Raw genomic sequence first — 27,870 nt, 5'->3', positions numbered from 1 at the left:
GGACAGAATCTTTTATTTCGTCACCAAAGTCTTACATGTCTGGCTTCCGAGAGAATTCTCAACCCTCGTGTTGGGATTTACCAAAGCCATCACACTTAATGATAATGACAAAGCCCTTCTTGACCTTTTACTGATGGCGGCGGTTAAGATCATAATAAACAACTGGGAGTACACTACTAAAGCCTCCTTTCCCACCTGGCTTAATTGGGTCTCCAATCTCAGAGGAGCCGATAATTTAGCCCTTGCCTCTCCCCCTTGGCGCCCCCCACATAGGAAACTCTGGACCTCCTTGGATGAATACTTTGACTTACACAAACCACCATGATCGCCTGTTGATCCTACGTTATTATGGCAAGGCTGTTAATACGTGCGTATATATCCTGTAGGCCTGCTTGCTGACTTACCTTCATATCAGTGAACTGTTGCAACGCTATTGTATCTTATTTCTTTGTTTGATTTCTTATATGTAATTTTGTATGTATAATTTATGTGCACTTTCACCAGCTTCTTTGAGCTCGCCTCCATCATGCACTCTTTATTTCCTTCATGTAATATTTACTTTGTACTTACGATTGTTTTACATGCTGATCATCTCTTAAAATCCAAATAAAAATTTGTGAACTTAAAAAAAAAAATAAGTACTGGAATCCTGGAACCACCACCACTGAATCGTTTTGGAATCTGTGGACCCCAGCCTAAGCAACTTTAATGATTTGACCTGCAAAGCAGTGCACAAAATTATGGAAACAAGCATTCATCAAACAAATATGAAAAATAAACATTTTAATTTTAGTGGTAATGTTGGTGTATTTCTAAATTCAATTGAGGCCACCTATTGTCCATACTGCATTCTGTATACTGCACTTGTACTGGTCCCCGAATCAACATCAGGTTACCAACCTAATTTTTAGCCTCCTATTCCAAATCCTTCACATTTAGAGGACGGTTTAACATCTTCAGTGTCACATTTTTCTTCTTTATTTATATACACGTAAGTCATCTGTTAATTTTATTTAATTCTCAAAGCTGTCCAGGACCCCTGAGTCGGCGTCACAGACCAGAGGTTTCAAAAGCAAAGGTGAAGGATGGCTGGTGTAACATAACATAGTAGAAAATAATCTTGACAACTCGAAGAATATAAAGCAATTCCCTCAAGGTTGAAATGTGGTCTCATTTTGTCAGGTCGAAGATCAGTGCTACTTCTACCCTCAAACATGAATTTCGCTCCTGGCCTCCTGAAGCGTGTATCCTCTCACTCATACAGAGACATGCCAGTTTATAGCAATTGCCAGGTACAATAATTTTACATACAGTATACAAAGGAGAGTCCTTACCAGACAATGGTTGTGTGAAAAGAGAAAGTGTGAACTTGCTCCCTCAGCACTTATACTCTTACACCTACCAGGGATCCACCTCTCAAATAATCCAATCCCTAGAGACCACCCTTGTCTCAGAGCCTGCCCACTGTATTGTTTCTGCAAAGAAGCTTGCTAGGAAGAATCTTATCAAAGGTTTGATTCCATCTTCCGTCTTGAATTTCAGTCCGCAGTAGCGATACCAAGTCCATCTCATCTCAGGTGTGAGTTTCCTTTGCAGTTTGATCTCTTCAATGCTGCGAGGTGCTTGATATTCATCCGCAAAGTCCTCTGGCCCTTCTGATTCAACCAAACTATTTCTAGTGGTATTGTTCTCCAAAGTATATTTCTTCCTTAGTCTCCATTCTGATTTGAGTTCCATTGCTGCACCATTCCCTTTCCTGAATACTCCATTGCCTAACAAGGACACCAGACAGCATGGAGTCTCTGAAAAGAAAGCAGTCTAATATTTAAAGTAATAGAATCACTAAGTGTCTGGTTGATCTGTGATCCACTACCTACCTCTTTCTTGAGCATCCTTGTTCATATACCTGGTCTGCATCTTCCAGCACTGCTGTGTGCTGCCATCTTTGTTGGGTTCATGTGTGTTCAGGGGAGCGAGGTCATCATCACTCCCATTAACACTGAGATTCTCTTCTTGGGCGAGTGGTGCCACCTTACTGTTTACTCAAGCAGCCTTGTCGCTACCTTACCGTCTGCCTCCATAATTTTGCTCAGAGCTAGTTTACTCGGCTTTCTCTTTTAACTCTCGCTTCGAGGTGCCCCTGCCCTTTCTATTTTGCTCTCTTGATTATTCTATATGCCTACTGTTCTCTCACTGAGGATAACAAAATTCTGAAAACTTTGTGTTAATGCACTTATTTATGCTGCAGCTTGTCCCCCACCCTTACCTTCTCTGTGTATTCACCCACAGGGGAGCAGGCTGTGTTTCCAATGGACAGGGGTGAAGTCCTCCCTCATCAAAACTCTGTGTGCATTCACCTCCAGGCTTCAGCCTCAATCTCCGGTGTGTGTGTTACATTGGTGCTCTATCTGATTAACTTGCTGGTCCTCCCTTCTGTTTCCTTGATTGAGCTCTGCATGCGATGCGGATCATGTCTGAGCAGAGGACTGGGTTGTATGCCAGGATTCCCTTGACTCATTGAGTAAGTCATGCTGTGCAGGACATAAAACAACCACAGAATCACACTTTAAATAACATTTTAAGATGCTCAAACCGAATAGCCTATGGCACTTGTAATACAGCAGATTGGACATCTGCCACACATTGACAGAGTATCTTGTCTGCCGAACTCTAAATAAGATCCAACTTTTTTGGTTGGGGTATGTATTTTGGTTGAATGTACAAGTTCCCCTTTAGGTGTTGATTAGCCTCTTGATTGGTAGACTCAACACTTGCTCTCTGCCAGAGTAGGCCGCAGACACCATCTCCTCTGAAAGTATTTCTAGATCAGCAAGGGCTAGGATACATCTGCTATGCCACCTTCATCGAAGCCTCACTGATTTGCAGTAGCTTGTTTTAAAAAAAAATACAGCTGAGGTGAAAGGAACTGCAATAAGAGTTTAGTCTCTATGTGGGAGTTTTACTGTTGTTCTGTAACAATAAAGTCAGGAGTAAGATACAGATACGATCAGTTAAAAATTGTGAATCTATAACCTCATGTTTAATACAAGTCATGGTCACCTGGCTACATCCCGGAGTGCTTTGTCTGAGAATTGTTACTGTATGCACGATGCAATTTAGTTTCCCTGTGAGATGACTACATTCCTCCTGTTGTAGATTTGATGAACATAAATTTTAATTGTTATGAAATGTAGCTGTAGGCAAATATATTTTAAAGCACACAACTGCAATGGTGGATACTTAATGCCCAAATGAAGCAATGAAACGTGCTTGCTAGATTGTCATTAGTAGCATCTTTAGCTGGTCTGCCAGAGTTGAGTTATCTACATACACTTCTATTGGTGACAGTGACGCAGATGACATGGCAATTCGGGTCTGTATGTTTCTTTGGTGGGGGTGACAAAGAGATTTTGTGATGAAGTGACTTTTTCTGCAGTAGTATACATGACTTAAAATATATAACCTTTGGATGGTCTATGGGAAATACAGCCTAGGCACGAACTGCCTGACTTCTCCCCCGTAGGATTGTTTATAGTATACATATTGGGGATTCGTCGAAAATAAATTGTGTCTGGGGGTATCGACATGTATGAATTATGAACAAGAATTACTTATTATCTCCCACAGGGACCCAAGTCTCCCTTTATTGCAGGCCTAGTCTCATTTCAGATTTTCCTTCTAATAATTAATAATTCGCACATGCGCACAGATCCTGAATATAGGTGCCATTTATCACTCTTGATAAATAATGAAAACCTGGCAACCATTGCCAGGTGCTTCACATACTACCTAACTCGGAATTCCGACCCACTGATATTCAGGGCTTATATATACAGTGGCGTAGCTAGAGTTTTTGCCACCTGGGGCGGTCTCTGCTCTTGCCGCCCAGTGACGGCCGGTGCAGTTAAGAGCTGGGGGGGGGGGGGGGAGTCAACAGACAACAAGGGAAAATGAAATGAAAAATAAAACCACTTTCCTTGCACTCTCCAAAATTGCTCACCTCACGTGAAGTGCCACTGCCACCAAACGCCCCCACCAAACGCCCCCAGCTGTGCCACTGAATATATATCTTCATGGAATTTCATGGATTTGATTATACACTGTGCTTATTTTGTGCCCCTAAACTACCTTTATGATAAGGTAAAAACAAATAATACAAAATAAAAAAGACGTGGAACTACAGGCTACCCATGGGAGGTATTCAAGTTAAAGATTAATTTTAGCATTAATGTTTATTACTTTCTTTTTTCATTACTTTCTAAAGAATGAATTCGTGTGTGTGACACAAAACAGCAAGAAACTCAACTGGGGCAAATGTTAAGACGTTCCACACACCAGTAGTAGCTGGATAGAAAGTCTCTACACAAATGTATGCAGCGCCATTCCACTGAGATCCCTCAATAAGACACAGATTTCAACTGAGTTTAAAAAAGCAAAATATGTTTTATACTTTGAATAAAATAAAATTGATGACAGGGATCATGGGAAAAGAATGGATAAAAAGCACTACGGTTTTGATTGTAGTTTTTTGTTGTTGTCGGGATCGTAATTTCAGCTTGTTCTGTACATGATGCTCAATACCAGGTCGAGCCTAGTGGCAGCGCGCATGCTCTGCGTGCTCTTCAAGACTGCTGTAGTAAAGTATGAGAGAGAAGCAGCACCCACTCTCCGCCCATATTTTTCATTGGCTTATGTCATTGTCTTTCGTAAATGCTGCCTTCGGATTCGTTAGTAGGCTTGTTAGTCCCTCCATAGTACGGTCTCGTCTTCATTTGTAACCTCCCATGGCGACTGGCCCTTTACATCTGTTGTTACACAGGACCTGTTATTTCGTCTGTCAGCCTTATTTACTTTATTGAGTTTCTCTTACTGCAGGCCAGAAATGCGCTGCTTCAGCTGAAACCGCTTGTGTTTTTTTAAGCAGCACAGCTGCCCCGTAACACTGGTGCCTGCTTTCAATAACTTTAACCCGGCATTATCTCGTATCTGTTTCAACCCCCCTCCCCCCAAGTAAAATGGATTCAGAAATGATTCGCGAATTAAGTCATGTAGTGCATAATCGTGTTCTAATGGGCTGAAGATCACAACGGCACATCTGTGTTACATGTCATCTGCACTAAAGCCACCTGACAGATTGTTTTCAAAAGCCTGTTTTATTAACAACAACACCATTACCACCACTTCCAATACCACCACCATCACCAGTACCACCACCATCAATACCACCACCATCACCAGTACCACCACCATCTCCACTAAAACCACCACAAATACCACCACTAATACCACCACCAATACCACCACCACCAATATCACCACCACCAATACCATCACCACCAATATCACTCCACCACCAATATCACACCCACCACCAATACCACTACCACCAATACCATTGCCAATACCACCATCAAATACCAAAACACTGACAATACCACTACCACCTCCACTAATACCCTCACCACCAATACCACCACCAATACCACCACCAATAATATCACCAATACCAATACTACCACCACCACCACCAATACCACCATCACCACCAATACCACCACCAATTACACCACTACCATCCCCAATACCACCACCAGTACTACCACCACCAATACTACCAAAACCAATACCACCACCAACACCACAACTACCACCAATACCACCACCACCAATTCTAACACCACCAATACCAATACCACCACCACCAATACCACCACCACCAGCAATACCACCACCAATGTCACCACCACCAATACCCTCACCAATACCACCACCAATACCATTACCAAAACCACCACCAATACCATCATCAATACCACCACCAATACCATGACCACCACCAATACCACTAGGGTGACCAACCGTCCGTAAATATCACGGACCGTCCGTAATTGGGACCTCACGTCCGTTGTCCGGGAGGATCCCTTTTACGGACGGCTTTTGTCTGTAATTTTGGCCTTTGGGAACAGCACTGCTCCCTGTGAGAATCCTCTACCCCTGATGGGGCGCCTCGCACTCCTCTGAATGCAAGAGCAGCCCCACCCGCCCATTGTCATTCTAAATGAGGCAGATTGCCACATACAGAATGACAATGGGCACCTCTGGATTGAAAAGCAGGTGTGGGCCTCCTCCATCCTCGGGCCTCTTTTCAGAAGGAAGACATGTAGGATAACACCCTTACTGCTACAAGAGAATCCAGTTAATCAAAATAAGGCGGTGAAAGAAGTTTTAAAAAAAGCGTTATAGTTTTTTCACAGTATCCTCATTTTAGAACTGATGCATTTTTAATATTCTATTCAAGGAAGTAATGTTTGCTGTTTTTTTACTTTATGCAACTAACAACCATTGACAAAGCCTATAGTTCTGGATTGTTGCAGCTGTAACATTACATGTTGTATTATATATCTGAATGCAATGACAGAAACAGCAAAATACCAGTCGGGCGGAACACTATGCTAAGCACAGATTTTTAGCTTGGGTGTTTTAAGCTACGCCCTTAATTACATCGAACACCCCCTTTGGAGAAACACCCCTGTTTTGTCATCCCACTTAAAGCCCTGGAAACAACACCATGCCACAATCACTTCACAACCTGGCACTGTGCATCATGCATGACTCATGACGTCCAAGGTTTCAGATTGACTATGTGCAGGGGCATCTTGAACCCCTCCCTTTGCTTTAGGAACTACAGCGGGGGGGATAAGTTCCTGATGGGTCTCTTCTGACTGCAACTCTGCAGACAAAGGCTCAGCTCACAATTAATGTAAAAAGGTGGGTGAGAGAATAAGTGAAGGGATTGGTGGATGGCTAGATGGATTAGTGAAAGGGTGAATGGATGAATGAAAGGGTGAATGATGAGAGAAAGAATGGGTGGATGGATGAATGAAATGATGGATGTATTGATGAATTGATAAGTGAAAGGATGACTGGATGGACATATGTGTGAAAGGGTGGATGTAAGGATGGATGAGTGAGTGAAATGGAGGGTACATGGGCAAAAGGTTGGATTGATGAGGGAAAAGGATGGATGAGTTATAGGGTCAATGGGTAGATTCATGAGTGGGTGAGTAGAAGGATGGGTGGATGGATGGAAGGAAGGATGGATGGCTAAGTGAAAGGGTCGGTGGAGAGAGAAAGGGAGGATGGATGTGTGGATGACTGAAAGGGTGAATGGGTGGAAGGATGAGTGACTGGTTGGATGGATGAGTAAGTGAAAGGGTGGTGGGATGGATGAGTGAATGGATGGATGGGTGGGTGGAAGAGTAGATGGATGAGTGTGTGGATAGATAGGATGAAAGGGTGGATGGATGGATAATGGATGGATGAGTAAAAGGGTGGATGGAGGGATAGATGAGTGAAACGATGGATGGAAGGATACATGATGAATAGGTTTGCAAATGGTTGAATATGTTTGGATATGGATTAGCTGCATCTTATGCTTGCCACTTTACATCTCACACTATCTATAAGGGCAGATCTTCCCGACCATTTCTCTCACCAAAAAGGCCTGCTCAGGACCATGAATTGTAAACAAATTATCAGATTGGACAACCCAGTGCTGTAACCTTATATAGATTATTATCATATGAAATACCACAAAAAGTCCTGCACAGTTGATCAAAGCTGCATGCATACTGAAAAACCGTGAAGTATACGATTGTTTCAACCTAACTGTGCTTAATTTGTAAAATATTAAGTGCCAGGACTCAGACAAGGAGGCCACTACAGCTTGCACCACCCATCGCCTTTGTCATCGCTGCCAAAACAACTACAAACCATCTCTCTTGCATTAAAATGCGCCGAATTCAGATTATTCCAGGTCCCCAAAGCTAAAAGAATGGCTGTGGAGGTAGGTATTAGCATTTTTATTGGGTATTGTATAACCCTGGGTGGGTAACTCCACTCCGCCTGCAGATGTTGCGGAGATATGCCTACGACGCGATCCGCGGCGAACGCGGAGTAGGCAAAAAACTCAGCCTCCGTGGCGGTGTTAGCTGCTCTCTCCCCCTCCCAAAGCCCTTTAAAAATGTTTAAAAAGCCACTGTTGTCTGCCGCCTCCCTTGCCTGGCTGCTTCCTGTCCTGCTCCTCGCGTCTTCTGTAATAAAAAAACCCACTACGTTCTACGTCTGATATGCGTGCTCAAGCGCGTCAGACGTAGAAGGTAGTGTTTTTTTTTATTACAGAAGATGCGAGGAGCAGAACGGGGAGTGGCCAGGCAGTGGAGGCAGCAGACAACAGATAAGTGGCTTTTTTAACATTTTTTAAGGACTTTGGGAGGGGGCGTAGCAGAGCGTAGCGTATTTCCACAGAGTTTTTTTTTAACTTCGTGGAAATACGCATTGAGGCACTATGCCTGCTACGCCCAGGGTTCCTAAACAACCCTTGTTCTGTGCATTTCTAAATCAGATGAACAGCACCACTATGTGGTAGACTGTTTTGAGTATGGTGTTGACATTCAGGTGCCGTGGTCGAGCACCGGAAACCAATTAAGTGAGGGTGCTGAGCACCGGAAAGCACTGGCTTAAATTAAGCACTGCAACCTAATATAAACTTATTTTGACTAGTGCTTAAATGGTTCTCTATTTACTTACTGATAATATTGCGCACCCTCCTCTGATGAGTCTGTAAAACTTACCTTTTGTCCAGACGTTTTGTCCTGAATTTTGCCCTCCTGTCCTGAATTTTTGTCCTGAATTTTGACCCTTTGTCCTGAATTTTTACACTCACCGTCCTGAATTTGCACCCATGCCAGTTGGTCACCCTAAATACCACCATAACCAATACCACCACCACCAATACCACTACCACATCAATACCACTGCCAATTCCAATACCACCACAACCACCAATACCACCACCACCAAAACCACCACCCTCAATACCACCAATACCACCACCAATATCATCACCACCACCAATACCACCCCCAATACCATCACCTGTACCACCACCAATACCATCACCACCACCACTAATACCACCATGACTAATACCACCACCACTACCACTGCCAATACCACCACAACCACCAATACCACCACCACCATTCCCACCACCACCAATACCACCACCAATACTACCACACCACCGCCAATACCACCACCAATAACACCACCAATACCACCAACAATACCTCCACCAATACCTCCATCAATACCACCACCACCAATACAACCACCACCAATACTACCAACACCACCACTACCAATACCACCACCAGCAATTTTGCCAATACCACCACCCCATACCACCACCAATATCAATACCACCCCCACCAATACCACTAATACCAATACCACCACCACTAATACCAATACCACCACCACCATTACCACCATCACCAATACCACCAATGCCACCAATACCACCACCAGCACCACCAATACCACCACCACCAATATCACCACCACCATCTCCAATACCACACCACCACCAATACCACCACCAACAATACCACCACCCCCAATACCACCACCACCAATACTACCAATACCACCACCACCAATATCACCAATACCACCACACCATACAACCACCACCACCACTTATACCAATACCCCCACCAATAGCAGCACCACCATCACCAATACCACCACCAATACCACCACCACCAATACCACCAACGCCACCACCAATACCACCACCACCACTAATACCACCAATGCCACCACCACCAATACCACCACCTCAGAGCCTCTCGCTCACTAGTGGTAGCAGGGGCACTGTACGAGGCTGGAGCTGCTGCCGAGATCATCCCTCCCTTCTTTCATGCCTGCCATAAAGCACAGCCCGCCCTGCACCAGGAGGTGAAGTCATGGCCTTACTACATCTGGAGTGTTTTTAATTAGGCCAAAGCTAGCAATGCCATCATGCCATACCAAACTGCACACTCAAATCACGGAGCGGGCAGGAAATTGCCCCTACCCTCCTTCTCTTCCTCCTGAGCTGCGACAGAGTAATCACAGAGTGAAAGGTGTTGGAGCGCTTTGTTAGTGCTTATAGATCATATGTAACTCTCACTTCACACTTTGTGTCTGTGTAATTTACAACAATTACACATCTTCACAGCACTATTTATCACTACTCTGAAGACGTCGCAGGCCGGTCTCGTCCTCTGATATTTACAATCTATCAAGAGGTCGAGAAGGCCCGTTATTGCATTGCAATAGGTCTCGCATTTGCGAGAGTTTAAGCTATTAGTATTGTAAATGACTGCCTTTTATTTATGTTTTAAAACCCAACACATAAATAAAAGGCATTGCCATTCACAATGCCAATAGCTCAAACTCGCGTGAATGCAAGACCTATTGCATTGCAAATGCTTGTTCAAATAACCTCTTATACTGCATTTGGGGTCTTTTATAAGTATTGTGAAAAATCAAACGTTACTATTCTTCAGTTTAGTGGCACTCAATGTACAGACCTCGAAAGTATTTAAGGCAGACCTTGCCTTGATGAACTTCCACAGATATGTAATATAGTGCTGTCAGCTCTGAACATATCAATATGGACTGAAAATCAAGAAGCAACAGCTGTCATTGTTTGGGGCCGGCACTTATTTTTCCTCTTCATACATTTCTCGAGAGCAACATAGGGAAACATTCATAAAGGGTAAAAGAATGACGAAGAAAACAATGGAAATGTTGACATCATTGGAGAAAGCAGGAACACAGAAGAGTGGGATAAAGGGCTAAGGAGTGTCTGTCAGTGGATTACAGAGGTCTTGGGATGGATTCAGGACTACTCATCCTTGGTATTCTGTGCGCCAGTGCCAAGGTGGGCTTCTGAGCAGAGCTTTGGGCGCCAACACTCTTCTCTTACGGATTAAGCACTGCATATCACCAACCTGAACAATTCCTGTAATTTTGTGCAAGTAGGGTGAGCATGTAGTGCTGTGCCCTGTCTGCTACGCACAACAGAGCCTAGAGGCCACATCTAAATATTTAGATGAAGAAAATTCAAGGAACCTTTTGCTTGAGTGACCTTTTTTAAGAGTTTACACCAGAATGTATTTATGCACATAAACGAGGAATGCATAGTAAACATAAAGACCAGCTTTGTCTCTCACTGGAACAGGGAAGGGTCAAACACTACAGATATTCATTTGTAAGCAGACTTCATCTTAATGTACAGTAGACGTATCTGCAGTACAGTTAGTGCTCCTCTCAATGTTTACACCAGTGACCCACCCCACACACACAAGCACTTTTTCACTCTGTGTCACCCCTCTCTCAGTTCCTCTGTCTCTCTCTTTCGGATGTATGTCGTTAGCACGCATGCTTTTACAACGCATGCCTTTACCACGCAACTTTTACAACGCAAGTCGTTACAACGACTTGCTTTGGGGGGCGCTGGATAGTGAATAGTTTAATTTACTATTCCAACTCCAGTTCCCGTGGATAGTAGGGAAGGTGTTGGATAGTAAATTAAACTATTCCCTATCCTAGAGCAACCCCCAGCGCAAGTCGTTGTAACGACTTGCGTTGTAAAAGTTGCGTGGTAAAGGTAGTTTGTTGTAAAAGTTGCGTTGTAAACGCTGTTCACCCACTCTTTCTCTCTGTCTTTAACTACAGCTCCACGATATCTCCCCAACCCCATCGCATAGGCTGGAGACAGACCTACAAACAGATAGATTACTGGCTGACTAATCTTTTTGTAGGCTGTTGCAAACCAATATAAACCCCCTAACAGGTAAATAACTTCAACATGATTGGTTTAGAGTTGGGTAGCAATGGACGGGGATCCGTTGGTGAATTTTCCTGCACAGTAGGAATGATATGGTGGACGATATTCCGTGCACAGGTTCCCCTATCTATTTAGCATTTCCTCCAGAAATCTCTGGGTTTCCTCCTACCACCCAGCTCTAAACCCCTGTATCAGATGCCAGATTAAGGCTGGTGTCCTCTTTGCGGGCTCAGACAAGTAGCATTGCTGTTAAACAGCCAATTCCTTCTACTAACAGCCTAGATTCAAAGTTTGGAATGTGGCATCACGCACCCAATGATTATTTTGTATGAGACGAAGGAGGGCACGCCATTCCTCAAACACCTGAAATGCTCTCTCTATATGGTCGAGGTCCATGTGCCCCACTTGTACCAGACTGGCATACCTTCCAGGGCTCCTATAGTGGGAGGCATTCCCATATTGGCCCTTTCTGCTCCTGCCTGCTGTTATTTGCTACCCTTGAGGGACCGTTTATGCCTTTCACACTCACTTTGTGCAGCATCAGCATGCTCACACAAAACTAGTGTGCTGTCTCAATTCTGTTCTATCAGCACCAGCCAAACCTTAAGCTCCAGTCTACTTGCTTTGGACACAGACCACAATGAGACCTAATGCATCTACCTATTTTTTAAATCCCTTGGAACATACACAGGATTTCACCAGGTGAAGAGTGAAGACATATACAAATTTGGAGCATCTGCCAGTCACCCCACGTAGCTACAGGCACTCATACTGACACCTACCAATGTAATATTTCAACGAGGGACATGTTCACCACCTCCAAACAGACCATCTTGTTTGTGCTCCTTTGCTGATATACCACAGTCACTAAACTCCAGAGCTGCATCCCTCCCGCAGCGCCCAACCTCTACATTTGTTGCACTAGGTAAGCTACAGAAACTGTGAGGTATACATTTACTTGACGGGGCAATCCAGTGAATGATGTTGAAATAGGTTGTACAACCTAACACAACATCATTAAGCAAAGGGACCTTCTACAGCCTTTATTGTTGGGGTAATTAATAATGCAATCTCTGATAAAAGAACTAGGCTTTTAATTATAACTGGATGACCTTTCTAAAGTATTGAATAGCTGTACAACAATGACAAATTATTGAATAGAAAATCTGTTCAGAGTACATTGTTACACCAAGAACTGTGTTCAGCAATCCAAGAAGCAGAACAAATTGGCATGTTTTCATGGGTTCTGACAATTAATGAAAATGTGTTATTTCTACATTTTCTAGCCTGATGTTTACCCAGAGCTGCCTTTATGCGTGATCACAAGGATCCTCTCAGATATGGCGGAGGGACTATGCCATCTGCACAGCCTTCGACCTCCGCTTCTCCACCAGGGCCTCAAACCATCAAATATCCTCCTGGATGCAACATACAGAGCCAAGGTAAGTCTATGTTTTCAATCCTGTGTTGACATTAACTTGCAGGCATTAATCCCTTCCACTGCCCTCTTCCCGTGAGCCAACTGACTGTTGTCCGGTCCTTGGCACATCCATGTAACATTGTAAACTATAATGTGAGTTGTGGGCGGACTTTCATGTTGACACATTTCCCTGTGGTTTTCATTCCTAGTTCTAGTTCGCAATAAAGTCGTAGTTGTTTTGCAGGGTTTTTACCAACCGACTTTGATTCTGCTTCATGGCTATATTAGCTAAAGTTTAGACTTTGTTGTTCCGCCATTCCTTGGTTTCGCACGCATTGCTTCAGGCAGTGTACACTGTGGCAACTTTTTATGAGCTTTGGCAGCCTTTAAAGGCACATTGCTTTGCCTTTCTGCAAGATAATTATCTACAATGAAGTATGTCACTTTCCATGATTTAAAGTTCTGTCACACCTGCTCTGATTAGTGAGAATGGATTATATATAAATTCTTAGCACCATCAACTGAGAGACCTTAGAAGTCGATCATGGAGGCCTCGGGCAGCAAAGAGAAACCCTACCCTGCCACTAACATTTTTGTTCAACTTTTAATGCTCTGTGGGGAGTGGTTGCCCTTAAGGTTAAATGTGTTATTTTATTTCATTTGTCGAGACCTTCTTACTTGCCCATAATGCAGCATCGTCTATTCTGCTGGGCTCCAGCGTTCTTTCTTTATTCGTCCACATGTCCAAGGTGTTTTTGTTTCAAGTTATACCCTGTGCACCATTTGTGACTGGTCTAACACATTACAGACCTCTTTTTCCTTCTTGAACATCCTTATGACAGTTATCAAATGTGCTGCAAACAAGGGGCCTGTTGTATGAAAAGGAAGGTCGCAAATAGTGGACGCAAATTGCATTCCGACTTTTTGTAATGTATCATTTTGCACAGTTACCTATATTACTAATAAGTTGTGTCACAAAATGTACACTCTCAGGGTTTGCAAACTGACGTGCCCAGCGAATATTATCTAGACAGGCTCCTATTTTTGGCACCCTGTTATTGGCTACGAGCAAAGGGATGGGGGCCTGCAAGAAACAGAAGATCACTATCCCTTATGTTCTCATTCCCATAGGTGATTTTTTTTAAACAGTCAAAATAAAATGTCAATATTTAGGAAGTCGCCAGAGGCTACCAGAATATTTCATGATTGTGGAAGCTGCTTCTCTTTTGTGAAACAGTTGCCGCCTCCTGTGAGGTCTCATTAAGTGTTCAATGGTTTTCAACTGCAAATGCAGTCGCAAGCCATTGATATATGTGATTACGAATCACCAATGGGAGAGGATGTTCCTTTCATGCCCCTCCCAATTATGATTCAAAATGAGGCACATACCCTCTTTCCTGATCTGGAAATGGCTTTCTGAATTGCAAAAGGCCTATCTTACCAGAAAGTAGATCTTTGCTATTATATGGATATGTACTCTATTCTGTTTTATTCATGCAAACAAAATACAGAAGGTATAAAATAGATGCTGAGCAATGATTGGATAATCCCTGACCAAGAGTTCAGTTTTGTCTTTGTATGTGTGTTTCCATTAGTAGAACATCAGCCAAACATATTGGTGTGTGGTTCCTAGAATGTCAGTGATGGTTCGCAAAACAAAGATCTTTCTTTCTATACCCAAATCTAGATCATGGATTATGGTCTTGCCCACTGGCGAAAGCAGAACTTGAGATCAGTCTCGCTAACTTCCAGCAATGCTGAGACCTCCGACTTGGTGTACCTCTCTCCGGAGACACTCCGAGGAGATAGCCCCACAACTGCGGGTGATGTCTACAGGTAAGAAGTTTCACTACAGCCAATATAGCACTGCAAACATTGCATGGAGTCATTTCACGTCAAACACTGTGAGGCTCATTTGAACCCATGCAGTAAAACTTGGGCTTAAACTCGCCCGTCTAGTCTCCAGGTAGGCTATGATCTCACTGAGGTTTTGACGTCAGATTTACACATAGGCCAAACTTTGTGCAGTTTTATGCATGCAGGGACCACCAGCTAGAAGCCATAGGTTGCTGTGACCATAGAGCTCAAGGAAGAGTCATTTGGACTCGGCACTTAAGAGGTCTAGTGTTAAACCAATGCAAACACCATTTGCGGTTTATTTAACATTGCATCACAGGACTAAGGATCCAGTCAATATGAAACTTGCAGAGATGCATGTTGGCACCACAAACAGTGGATTTAGGGTTTTTGGGGGTTTTATGAAGTGCAAACATGATCCAAGTGTATCAGAGCGCTGTAGATATGATAAATAAACATAAACGAAGAGCTGATAGATAAAAAGAACATCTAATAAAGCAAATCACAACTTTTAAGAACTCCAGTACGATATGGTATATATTAAAAAAGGCTTCTAATACACAATCTGCAGTCTTTATGAGTCATTGGAATGGGTTCGCCTGAGTAGTTTTTCATGATTCTGCTTTGTGTCAGTTCCATTCCAGTAACCCAGGGACATTGTTTGTGTGGGTTCCACTGGAATGGATGCGCTTCAGTTCTGTATTGGTATTCCAGTCATTGTAGCGGCCAATGCATCCAGGACACTGGCTCATCATGATTTTTAAGAGAGGAACCTCTTCATTAGGATCTTTTTCACCTCTTTTTGAAGACGTGGGTCGATGGGTGAGACCGAACCTTGGGTGGTAGGGAGTTCCAAAACTTTGGCACCGATCCGGATAAGTATCTTGTGTAGGTTATTGGTTTCTGAATCTGGGGGTTCTAGCCTGAGAGAGTGTGCGCTTTGGAGTGGTCGTAGATGTGTCTGAGCAGCAGCAAGTCTATCATTTGCACCACACACATTAAATCTGAAGGGTCAGGAAGAGTGAGTTTGGCAGTTAACCCTGGTGGCAATGCCCCGCCTTCCCTCTCTCAGACCTAGGTTCTGATTCCGGGATCACTGTGGCTACTTGTAAGACTCCCTCTTTCCAAAGTATAACTAGGATAGTTCCTTTTTCTTATATTTCTTTGTGCTGCATGCATAAACAGAAAAGAGGGCTTCCCTTCCTCAAATTTGTCTGAGAGCCAGTCAACTTGAGTTCTTCCTATATAGGTGCAGTTGAATTTGATGGTAAAGATATTATACGTTGTAGTCAAGTGCCCACAACAACATAAATATTTTGAATGAATGAGTGCTTCCATCAACATGAGTTATATTCATGCATTTTGGGTTAGCAATGTGTAATACTTGTTCAATATCTTCTGGGTTGCTCTATAATGCTATTGAAATGACAAAACAGATTAAGCATCAATGATGCAAACATTAAATAACCTATGTGGGTTAAATAACACATTTAATAAAACAGTAAACACATTTAATAAATATTCCTGACCACTCTGGATACTTAAAATCACTCCCATCTAAAATAAAAGGAAATCTAAAATAAACACTGCAATTCTAGTTACAATACATTTTTTAATAAATAGATGGTTCATCTTTACAATTCAGTAAGTATTGTGATGTTATTCAGTTTGTCAACAGTATTAATATATCGGTTTTGAAAACAAATGCCAGGTAAGGCCTCAGTGGTACAAAAGGGGGCGGTGTTTCTTCTAAATACGTTTAAGTGAAATTATGAAAGCAGTTCCAGTGCAACTTTAAAACAATTCAGAAAGCTTAGCTCTGTTTGTTCTTGTACTAATTAAACATTCCCTTTCTTTTAAAATTCAAGGATTAATCTATTCAAATATATGTTTCAGCTCAGAGCACATCTAATATGCTTCCTTATAGTGCTGTTATTGCTTTACTAATGAAAATCAAATTAAGGTCCACATGACCTATTACATTCCCTGTAGGAGCGTTCAATCTTTTTCTTTGTGAGGAGCTGAAAACTCTTGCTTAGAAACAGGGTTTATGTTTATCCTGGGAGCTTCTGTTCTCAGAAACACTGATATAGGTCTTTCTTTGGCTTGGTCAGTAAAACCTTCTCTTCTTAATTGGAAAATAAACCACACTGAAGTGCCTGCTTCCTGTTTCCTTTATTGGAGAAGCTGTGTCTTTGCATTTCTCATTTTCCTATCTCAGGACTGGTTTTAGAAACATCTTTGACTCTCCATGTCAGCAGCTACCAAACAGCTGCCTCAACTGTTCAGCCTTTTTCAGAATGTTCAGCCCCTCTCCTGATTCTCTTCTGCTGCCTTCACATGCAGCCTCCACCCCACATGGAGGGCTCATATCATGAGACGTTCACTTCAGATCCGACCACTGTAAGGATCTGAGGCATTCTCCGCAAGGCTGGCGAGTGTGAAAGGAACTGCCACATTCAAGACATGAGATACTCAGTAAATACTAAACTAATAATGATGTCGACCCTTGCCTGTTCTCTTCATAAATTGTATGATCTAAACCTACATTTTAGATCTATCATAAATGTACCATTTAAATCACAGCTTGGTTCCAGTGACACAGTGAGCGGGATGGGTTGGAGTGCTAACCCTAGCGATTGCCAGTGGTTAGATTTATTGCAAGCAGCCTCCCATCACCTTTTATGTGTTTCATGTACCACCCTAAGTGGCATGGGTATGCCCAGACGTGGGTCCCATGCTCACTGTGTCACTGGAACCAAGGTGTACCCGGCTGATGAGCCCATAACTAGGGCAAAGCTGGTCCTGGGATGCTTGGGTTCCGGCTCAGGGAGGACCTGGCTGGGCGGTTTGGGTTGAACTGTTCCCATGAGGAACAGGGTCAAGACTGATTTACATATGGCTGGGTCCAAACAGGGGTTGCATGTTGAAAAAAAGAACAATGGTTTGGAGTGCTACCCGAGCTATTGCCAGTGGTTAGACCTATTGCAAGCAGCCTCCCATCACCTTTTGTGTGTTTCAAGTTCAGACTTATCCGTTAATCATTATATATGGGTATTCAGTGGCTCTCTGTAAAGATGTCCATCACCTCTGCTGTTATTTTGACAGTGCTTTGGTATCTTTGGGCGCAGTGTGCTATATAAGACATAAATAAATAGTGGGGCACGTGCTCTGGATTGAGGTTCAAGATCAGATGAGACATTCAATAGTACTTTTAATTTTCAAACTAATTTCTAAAGTATAAACAAAAAAGGTAGCACCTCACTTAATCAATCCAATCAAAAAGAAAATGCCCAACAAGCTAAATCTTTCTACAGAATTTTCTTTCCTCTTCAATTAAAATTCAGTTTCAAAGTAAATGTCATCCCCAATTGCATGAGCTAAATGTTACATTCTGCAAACTATGTTCTATATTACAGTAATGGCCCAATTCATGGAACTGTAGACAACAGCCAACAAGTGTTTCACAGTGTGTAATGCCACTTTTTTAAGGCAAATCACTAATTTATTGAGAATTCTGAGAGGCGCTTTGACATAATCATAAATGATGAACTTGGCAGATTGGCTGGGACAGCTTAGAGGGACTCAGGTTCCACTGTACTAGTAGAATTTGCAGGGCACTCAGCCTTACTACATCTGGGGCCCTATCACAGATAGGGTGCACTTTTCCTTCAAATAGCAGCACTGTGCACAAACAGGGAAAGTTAACCTTATTATCGCGAATACGCTGCCCCCAGGGTATCACAAACTCACCCCCTACCTGGGGGCTGCTCATTCAAGTGAAATATGGCTAGACTGCTTCAAAGCCGCTCCGTGTTTCACAATGCAGGCGGCAACTCATCTACATTTTGAGGAGGGGAGGGAAATTCCCTTGCAGGCAGGTGCAAGGAGTAACTGCACTCTCCTGCCAGGACATGTCTCGGTGGCCCATAGGAACCCCATTTCCTCCTCCAGAGGGTTGTCAGCAGGGTGTGTACTGACAGTGCACCAACTTTTTGTGCCACACTTTGAATGGACCGGCTAAAAGCCTCTTTGCCTTTTTGCCCACGTCCATGATACTGAGTGGGCACAGAGCTAAAGAGAGTCCCTCATTTGTATGGGACCACGCCCCCATGCAATGAGGGAATGCCCTCTTGCGATAGTGCTGGTGCTACATGTGCCCCAGTGCTATCTGTATTACCGAAGAGGCCAAACAATGTCTATAACCCATTCTGTAATACCAACGTGTCCTGGGGGCGCACAAAGCGGGTAAGCATGCTTGTAGGGGCCCCAGGTCGGCACAACAAAGTGTAGACAGAGACTGCCTATACTGTTCTAAGGCAGACAAATCATTTTTCCAGGTTGGAATACTTACTGGCACCTACCACGTATAATACCATCATTATAAAGAGAGATACCTCTCTATCGATAATGTCGGTGGGACAAAGAATGGCGGCCAGTGGCATGTGCTGATTGATTGCCTGGGAATTGAAGGGCCACGACGCAGTAGGTAGCTTACAGGAGGATAACAGCTATCATTTAAACGAGAATAAGGGTTCTCTCCACTCTGACTTCACCCCAAGGGAAGCAAACAAAACTGACCTCTGGGTCAGGCAATGTATTTAGTGCATTTCAAGAGACGAATGCTAATGAAAAAGGTCCTGGACCTGAAGGGCAATATTTGAGCCAAACAGAGGTCCCTTGCTGACCCTCTCATGATGCTGAAGGAGTGTCAGCTCACATGTATGAAGGAGTCCTATGACAATGATTATGAGAAGACAACATGCATAAAATCAGTTAAGATGCCTTTAGGAGAGATGTTTCTGTAGATGACATGATTGAACATGTATTCATGGACTACAACGAGTCCTTTTATCTGTCCTTCATTGGCTTTGGTGAGTACGCAACTTTGGTGCTCCTAGGTGAAAGCCCACTTAATAGGCTTTCGGAATTGGATTGACATAGGTTGGAGGCAAATATCACAGTTGATTACGCTGGAAAGGCAAGTGATCAACTGCAGTAGGTGAAGACATCCAGACCCAATGTGACCCTGCTGAAATTTTTTAGACATCTTCTGTGAAGGATGGTAAATGGCTGTTAGATTTATTTGTGGAAGCCAAGAAGGTGGAAAAACTGCCTGAAGAATTGAGGCAAGTTATGGCAACGCTGCTAAACAAGGAGTGGAACCCCATAAAGAACACCCCTTCCATCCCCATTTCCCTGCTAAATATGATGTCAAAATCTCCTCTATATTTCAAGTGAAAAGACTGCTGTCTGTGATTACTGTTCTCATATACCTGGATTTATCTGAACTCATGCCATGGAGCTACACAATGGAAAACATGCATATCTGCCATGACTGGGTTGGAGGAGTAGAAGAAATACTGTATGTTTTGTCCTTCGACGTAGAGAAGGTGTGTGACTCCATCCAGCGGTCCTTTCCTCTCACCATCCTTGAGAACATCAGCTGTTAACCTGAATGTAGAGTGTGGATCGGTTTTCATTACTCTGGCCAAGCACCTTCTCTGGAGGTTAATGGGGGTTTCTCCGCAATCAAGCTCAGGAGAGGGACCATATAGGTTTGCTCACTCTCCCTTGCAGTTATTTGCACTCTCCCTCAAGATCATTGTCTACTGGATTGGATGTGATCTGCTCATCGAGAGCTTTGTTTGGGAAAGAAGCAACAATAAAAATAGTATTACACTTTATGGCAACCTAATCATTTATGTAGTGGATCTCTGGCATACTCTTCCTAGTCTGATGTACATCCTTTTAGAACTTGACTACATTACAGGTTCTGCATAAAGTAGTTAGAAATTTATGAAATCTAGTCTTGTTGCAGATTGATGAATACTAGCTTAGCATGATGCATCAATTGGATTTAGGAGTACAATGGAAAGGTTTTTCATGTGTAGGAATGGAAATCATGCAATGCCAAAGACAGATTCTGGAGTGTAATCTGCAAATACTGCTTGACAACTTCAGATGTAACGTCCGGTACTGTCGGAAACAGCTTCTCCAATTCAAAATGGTTTCTCTCCCAAGGTTTCATCATATTGGGCCACGTTTGCAATGGATAGATTAGGCTTTCTTTCAATCAGTTGAAATCATGCTGAGGAACTTATTGCTGGGCTGGGAAGCAATGCAGATTTCCATATCTTTGTGGATATGTATATGTGGAGGTACCTTCCTCTCACATATCAGGTGTTATCGGGCCAAGAATTGAATGTATGCCCTAATTGAGGAACCCCTAGTTAAAATGTACAGATTTGCTATCATCAATACGACTTGATAGTAACACCTAAAAGGTGGTGGCAGGTATGCTGCACAATCCCCACATGCCAGGAAATGTATTATTTGGATTTGGAGAGAGCAGCAGATATGGATGGCTGGAAAAGTAGGTTGACTAAGGTGACGGTCAGGCACTGAGGGAGGTAGCTGACCAGGAAGACTTTAAAAGACGGGACGCTTTCTTGGGGACAAGTGTGGATGATGTGCTTTGAAGCTGTTTGATCAACTTAGGTCAGGATATGATCTGCATGATGGGGAGATATTCAGGCGACTGCAAGTTCAACGTATATTCATCAGTAAGAGCTTAACAGGGGTGACCTACCGGATATTGCGGTCTTAAGGTGAGAATTTTGATCAACATACTATTGGACTGACATCCAATATTTACAAACCAACTGACTGTTTTGGTAACTTACAAGAATAATGGGAGTGTGACCTTGAGGACCCAGATTATCCTGATTGGGATGAGGTCCTCATGTACCGGAGGGAAGTGGCCATTCAGGCTAGCCTTCAACTAACTGAGATTTGGGTGCAATCTCACCCAAGAATCTCACTGAAGATCTTGCGTTGAGCCAGTTGCAATAATACTAGAATTAATGTTATGGTGTTTTTGCAATAGGGAAGATTACACTTTTCGCCACACCATGTGAATGTGACCACCATTTAATTCAGGTCTTCTGAAAGGGTGGTCGTTGAACTTACCTTAATACTGGAGATAGATGGCTCTTTCATAGGATGTACGTCATGACAACGCGGGCTTTTACACCGCGCTGCCATTACGACCCATCCATTACAACGCAAGTCGTTACAACGACTTGCGCTGTAGGCGCTGGATTTTGGAATAGTATGATTTACTATTCCAACTCCAGCCTACGCAACAGTAGGGAAGGTGTTGGAATAGTAAATCTACTATTCCTTAGTATCTAGCGCCATCCAGCGCAAGTCGTTGTAACGACTTGCGTTGTGATGGCAGCGTCGTAATGGCAGCGCGGTGTAAAGCCTGCGTTGTCATGGCTGTCTCCTCTTTCATACAGCGAATCACGTTGTTGGACCAACTCACTCCACTTAAACAGTTCAGATTTTTTAAGTATTGATGAACTTCAATACTGGCTTTAAACCTGCATTTGTAATACTTTTTGACCTGCAGGCTGCCTTTGGTATGCTCTCCTACGAGGTTCTCCTGCACCATCTGGCTGACCAGGGTGTGAGAGGTTAGGCCTTGCTATTGTTCAGATCTTTTCTCTAAGAAAGAAAGTAATCGATATCCTGTGGCAACTCTACAAAACACGTAAATAAATTAACTATGGTTTCTGTCAGGGGGCTTCCATCAGTCCCACTTCTTAATGACTATACAAAACATCTGGCCCCCTTAAGGTGATATTTGGGATTTTCTATACATGGTTATACTGATGACATGCAATTAGTGGTGAGGTTAGAAGAAGAGTTGCCACAAATACAGGCTACATTTCAAATTTGGTTGACTTCCGTTACCAAATGGATGAGGGAAAACGAGCTGCAACTGAGCACTGATCAAACTAAAGGTTTTGTTTATTGGCAACAGCCCGGATATCTGATTTAACTTGTGGAGGCCAAGCAATGTTGGATTTGCTTAAGGCACACCTAACACAGTGAGAAATATAGGTGTTATATAAGATCCCAAATTGACACTGGCTTCTTAGATCAAATTATTCACAACCACTGTATCTCGGTTCTTAAAACCCTGTGAGAAATCTTCCTGTTGCTTCAGGGTGACTGTTGAAACTCAGAGGTTCAGGCCGCTGTTACTTTTCACCTGGAATACATGAACTTGCTTTAACCTCAGTCTTCCCAAATATTCAAGCATCATAATGCAGACAATTTATAACATGTCCGCAAGATTGATTTAGGCCCTAAATTGGATAGAATATGTCGCACAACACGTGCACTGGCTCCCTGTTATGCAGGAGCGGCTCATGCAGGTAAGAGCGGCGGGGTGGGGGGATTCGACCGACGACGACGCGGGAAAATTAAATAAATAATTAATTTTCCGTCATCATCTGTCGAGTATCCTCCCACCCTGCCTCAGCGCCCACCACTCTTACCTGCACAAGCCGCTTCTGCTGTTATTGATTATTTTTAGGAGGGCCACGTTCCCAAGCAAGAAGCGACATAGTTTCTGACAGTGCTGGACATCTCATCTGAAGTTGTCAGACAGTATTAGTTGATTATGGTCAAGGAAGATTAGGAAGCGAATTGGTTTAGATGCCTAAGTTTTGCACATCAAGCCCATTACAAGCAGAGACCTATATATCCAAACAAAATGTGTTTATTATTGCCCTACACATAAGACATGCTTGATAAACGTAGTCTGTTAGTTTGTCAGCATATGGGGTTCCTAAATGGGGTATTGTGGAGTGGAGTGAAAGTATGTCAGCGGGCTGAACTGGCCTCACCTGACTATTTAGGGGCATCTTTACAAGCCCCTAGCCCCACTGGGCGTCACTTTTTCTGACACTCCAGTGAAGTTGCTCTCTACCCCATATTTACAAGGTAGCATTAAGCCACTTAATGTGGCTCAACACCACCTTGTCACTATGCCCCTTACTGCAGCAGTCCGCTGCGGCAAAGGGTTGGGCAACGGGTGTTGCTGTGGTCGTTCCACCGCAACACCCATTGCTTGTTGACGCCTGTTTACAAGGATGGGGCAGCGCCAAAAACTAAGGCCAGGTAAAATACTGGTCTTAGGATGGAGATACAAGGAGAAATTATTAATTTCTCCTCGTATTTTGCTTTTTCTATGTATGCTGCAGAATGTAGCACACATGGAAACAGCAAATCACCTTTCAAGATTTTGCATGTGCAGGAAGGTGTCCCTTCCTGCACATAAACAATCACCCCTGCAGCGCAGGCACCCTTGCAACATGGCATAAGGGTGCATGCGCTGGCGCCAGGCAGCTTTTTTAGAGCTAGGAGAAAAGCAGGGGTGCGCCATATTTTTGTAAATACAACGCATCCCTGCATTTTAAAAATGTCAGAGTGCAGCATTACCAATTTTGGCGTAACACTGCTCTCCGCCATTTACTTGTAAATATCCTTTTTTGTGTGTTGTAACTATGTACCTGATTTGGACCTCCCCCTGCAGGTTCACACTCTGATATGCCTATTCATATATCATGTGTGTGTTTTAGTTGAATGCACTCTTAAAGAAAAATAGAATGATCAGAAAGCAAAAGCAGGTGTTAGATTGGAGAAACGAGGAGAAATGCTTGTATTACTCCTTGTCTTTGCTTTTTCTATGGGTGCTGCATTGTGCAGCACATATATAAAGAGCAAAACGCCACAAATGATTGATTATTTATGTGCTGATAGGTGTCCCTTCCTGCACATAAACAATCATTAAATAATGATGATTTGTTACTTCTATGTGTGCTGCAATCTGTAGCACATATAGAAGTAACAAATCGCCATAATTGATTGTTTATTTGCAGGAAGGTACACCTTCCTGCACATAAACAATCATTCCCTGCATTGCAGGCACCCTTGCACTATGGTGCAGAATGCAGCACACTTTGAAAGAGGAAGCACCGAAGAGAAATAAAAATAATTCTCCTCATTGTGCCTCCCTTGGGGAGGTGTAGCATTTTGGAGCATTCCCAAGTGTGCCAGTGTAGGTAAATCTGATAATGAGACAAAAGCCATGGGTGGAAGTGTGGGTACACCCACGCTCCACCCATGGAACGCCTCCCTGGGGCAGAGAAACGCAACACAGAGATTTGTGCTATGTTGCGTTACCCCAGATTTATCAGGCTATGCAGGGCCACGCAAAGTGGGCTTGCGCGTCTTGATAAAACTTACTTTACTGTTGCGTCGCCCTTGGGTGGCTTAAGGGCGACGTAACCCATTGATGAATAGGCCCCACCCGCAGTGCTTCCTCCTCTGAGATATTTTTGGAAGACTTTGGTCCCTAATCAAGTTTTTTTCGGGTACCCGAGCTGTGGACTCCTCTCAGCCGTCCATCTTGTCAGTTCAAGGCAAGACAGCTGGTGCCTGTTACTGACCTCCAGCATTTCACTCAATAAGCATACCGCGAGGAAGGTAAGACTGATCCCACAGTATTAAGAACAATCCCTTGCTATTTGTTAAGTTAAATAGACGTTCTTTTCCCCAGCTCCGTATCAGTCCCCCTCTTCTGTGCTTCTGGAGAGTTCCTCTAATGGGTTCCCGAATTGCCTACGATGCCAGGGGTGCCAGCAATGCCAGGTGATACATATACCGCCCATGTGCCTGCTTGGTAATGTAGCACTCTTCAGCCTGTGTGCTGTTGCTGCCACCTCCCGCCCACCTTAAGCCATGTCTCTTATTTACTATAAGTAGTCTGTTTTTAAGATGATAAATGTTGTATTTATTTTAAAGCCCCAGAGTATGAAGAAATATATATTTTTACTCGTACTGTTGGCTGGACAGACTTATTCTGTGAACACAACTCCAGGCAGTACATGGTCTCTGTACCTCATGCAACATATTGACTGAAATAGCGATTGCAACCAGTGCAGCACTGAACTGCATGGTAAGGCTACTGCAAGTGGATGGAGTTGAAGATATTAAATCTGTACTTATCCTATGATTTAGTGCCTGTTGAAGTGGTGGGTGTCATATTTTTTAAGGTCAGCATTGTCAGTCTTGATATAGTGACATCCATCCTTCTGAGTTGACATTAGTACCTTATAAATAGTCCTATAAATTCAACTTCAGACACCGAATGGAAACTAAAAGATGATGAGATACATACTAGTCATGTTATTTTAATGTGTGGCTGCCTTCTTTTAGCATAAGAAGATCTTACTACTAAAAACCTACCATTGCTCGTAGCTATTATCTCTGCAGTGTTTTAATATCTAAAGTCGTTCTATTATTATCTGCCTTACACTCTGTGTTGATTTTAATTGCCACACTGCGAGTAAAACAAGAACTCCCCTCAATCTAACGCTCTATATTTGTTCTTGATTTATATTTTTATTCTGTATAAATGTAATGCACGTGAAGATCTGCTTACTATTGTTCTACGACACTATTTTTATTCTGGCCATGCCTAATCTTCTCTGTTTAACACAGCATGGCTGTGCCCTCACTTAATATTATGATATTCTAATCTGCTAATCCAGTGGTTCTTAACCTGTTGCAATGGTGCCCCTGGGGGTCCGTGATGCCTACGCAAGGGGTCCACGACTGCTTAGAAAATTAAATCATTTTAACAGAATAATGAAGTGTATGTAAATCAATAGGCAAAATGTAAAATTAAGTTTTAAAACGTTAAACAAATGCATCAAACAGATTTTAGTACGGACAACGAATGTCCTCAATTGAGTGTAGAAAAGCCCCAACCTCCCCATTAAAATGAAAACTTTTTTTTTCATTTGGAATTGAAGAAAATATTTCATTTGTGTATTTGTTTTTTATGATTACTTGTTGCTAAATTTGTATGTATTGTTTTGAGGGTCAGATCATCCAAGTTGGTTGAGCCGGGGTGCCCGACCTTCCAGTAGTGACTCAGTGGAGGTCCCCGGATTCCAGTGATTCAGTGGGGGTCCCCGGATTCCAGTTATTACTCAGTGGGTGTCAACGGAAGTCAAAAAGTTAAGAACCACTGTTCTAAACCATAGAAAATAGATATTCAAAAGAAGTACCTATGGTTAGTATTAATTGTATCCATGTCTAGCCGAATCTTCATAGCTAATAATAATAATAATAATAATAAATAAATCTTTATTCGGGAGCAAATGCACCCATAAAAGATACAATCATACAGTAGGAAAAAAACATCATTACTAATCCAAATAAAAGTTCAGCTAAAACTCTGCACAGCCAATTTAAAAATTAAGATAAAACGCCACTCATAGACACTGGTGATTAAAAAAGGGTAAGAAAAGGCAGTGCTAAAACAGAGGTGGCCATTTAATGGTCAATCTGGTCTAGATAATCTGGACCAGTAGGCGGCCCACAGGAAACTTGTCATTGCACAGAGTGCGAATTCATAAGGCAACAGCTGTAGATACATAACCGCCACTCTGGCTTGCCTAAACTTCAGGCTCCCTAAAAAGGTGGAAAGAAACAGCCTTCTTGGGAGGGTAAAATATTTACACAGAAGGACAAAATGTAACATGTCCTGTTGAGTCCTAGAGTCGCAGCCACAGGGTCCTCTCGTCTTTGGGAGGACAAAACCAGACGGGGATGCCAAAAGGTGGTGAAGAAGGTTAAACCTAAAACAGGTGACTAAAAACCAATCAGTTGCACTAGTAAGGGTAGAGAGGTAATTTTTCCTGCCCTGGACTGTCTTTAACAAGACATGCACCCTCACTGTTGGTTTCCAGAGTTCAGTGTTTTCACGGAGGGCAGAGATATATTTGGAATATAAATCTTTTATAATGTTAAGGTCCTGATACCTTACAGAGTCCCATGAGAGGAAAATATCTGGCCTACCGGGCAAAAAAAGACCCCTTTACATATCGCAGCCAGGGAATTTTGGAAGCATGCTCTAATGATGGGCAGTCTGAGATAATCAGGTAATTCTCCCTAGAACAAATTTTTACCCAACACAATAGAGACTTGACCTGGTTGGCCAAAAAATTAACACCCAGCTCTTCGGGCACTACATAGGCGGGGG

The 27,870-nt window shown here is 43.0% G+C and overlaps 1 protein-coding gene across 5 annotated transcripts in view; it reads left to right on the top strand.

Annotated features, from left to right (window-relative positions):
- Positions 1-27,870, top strand: part of LOC144797752 (receptor-interacting serine/threonine-protein kinase 2-like) — a 405,518-nt gene that overhangs the window by 222,289 nt on the left and 155,359 nt on the right. For all 5 annotated transcript variants that reach the window (XM_078668511.1, XM_078668512.1, XM_078668508.1 and 2 more), the window contains 2 exons: positions 12,970-13,125; positions 14,791-14,939. In XM_078668511.1, the coding sequence (XP_078524637.1) occupies positions 12,970-13,125; positions 14,791-14,939 (305 nt within the window). The remainder of the gene's footprint in view (positions 1-12,969; positions 13,126-14,790; positions 14,940-27,870) is intronic.

The sequence above is a fragment of the Lissotriton helveticus genome, chromosome 12 (genome assembly GCF_964261635.1).
Source record: "Lissotriton helveticus chromosome 12, aLisHel1.1, whole genome shotgun sequence".
NCBI classification, from domain to species: Eukaryota; Metazoa; Chordata; class Amphibia; order Caudata; family Salamandridae; genus Lissotriton; species Lissotriton helveticus.
The sequence above is the reverse complement of the archived record's forward strand: the minus strand, read 5'-3'. Positions and strand labels throughout refer to the sequence as shown.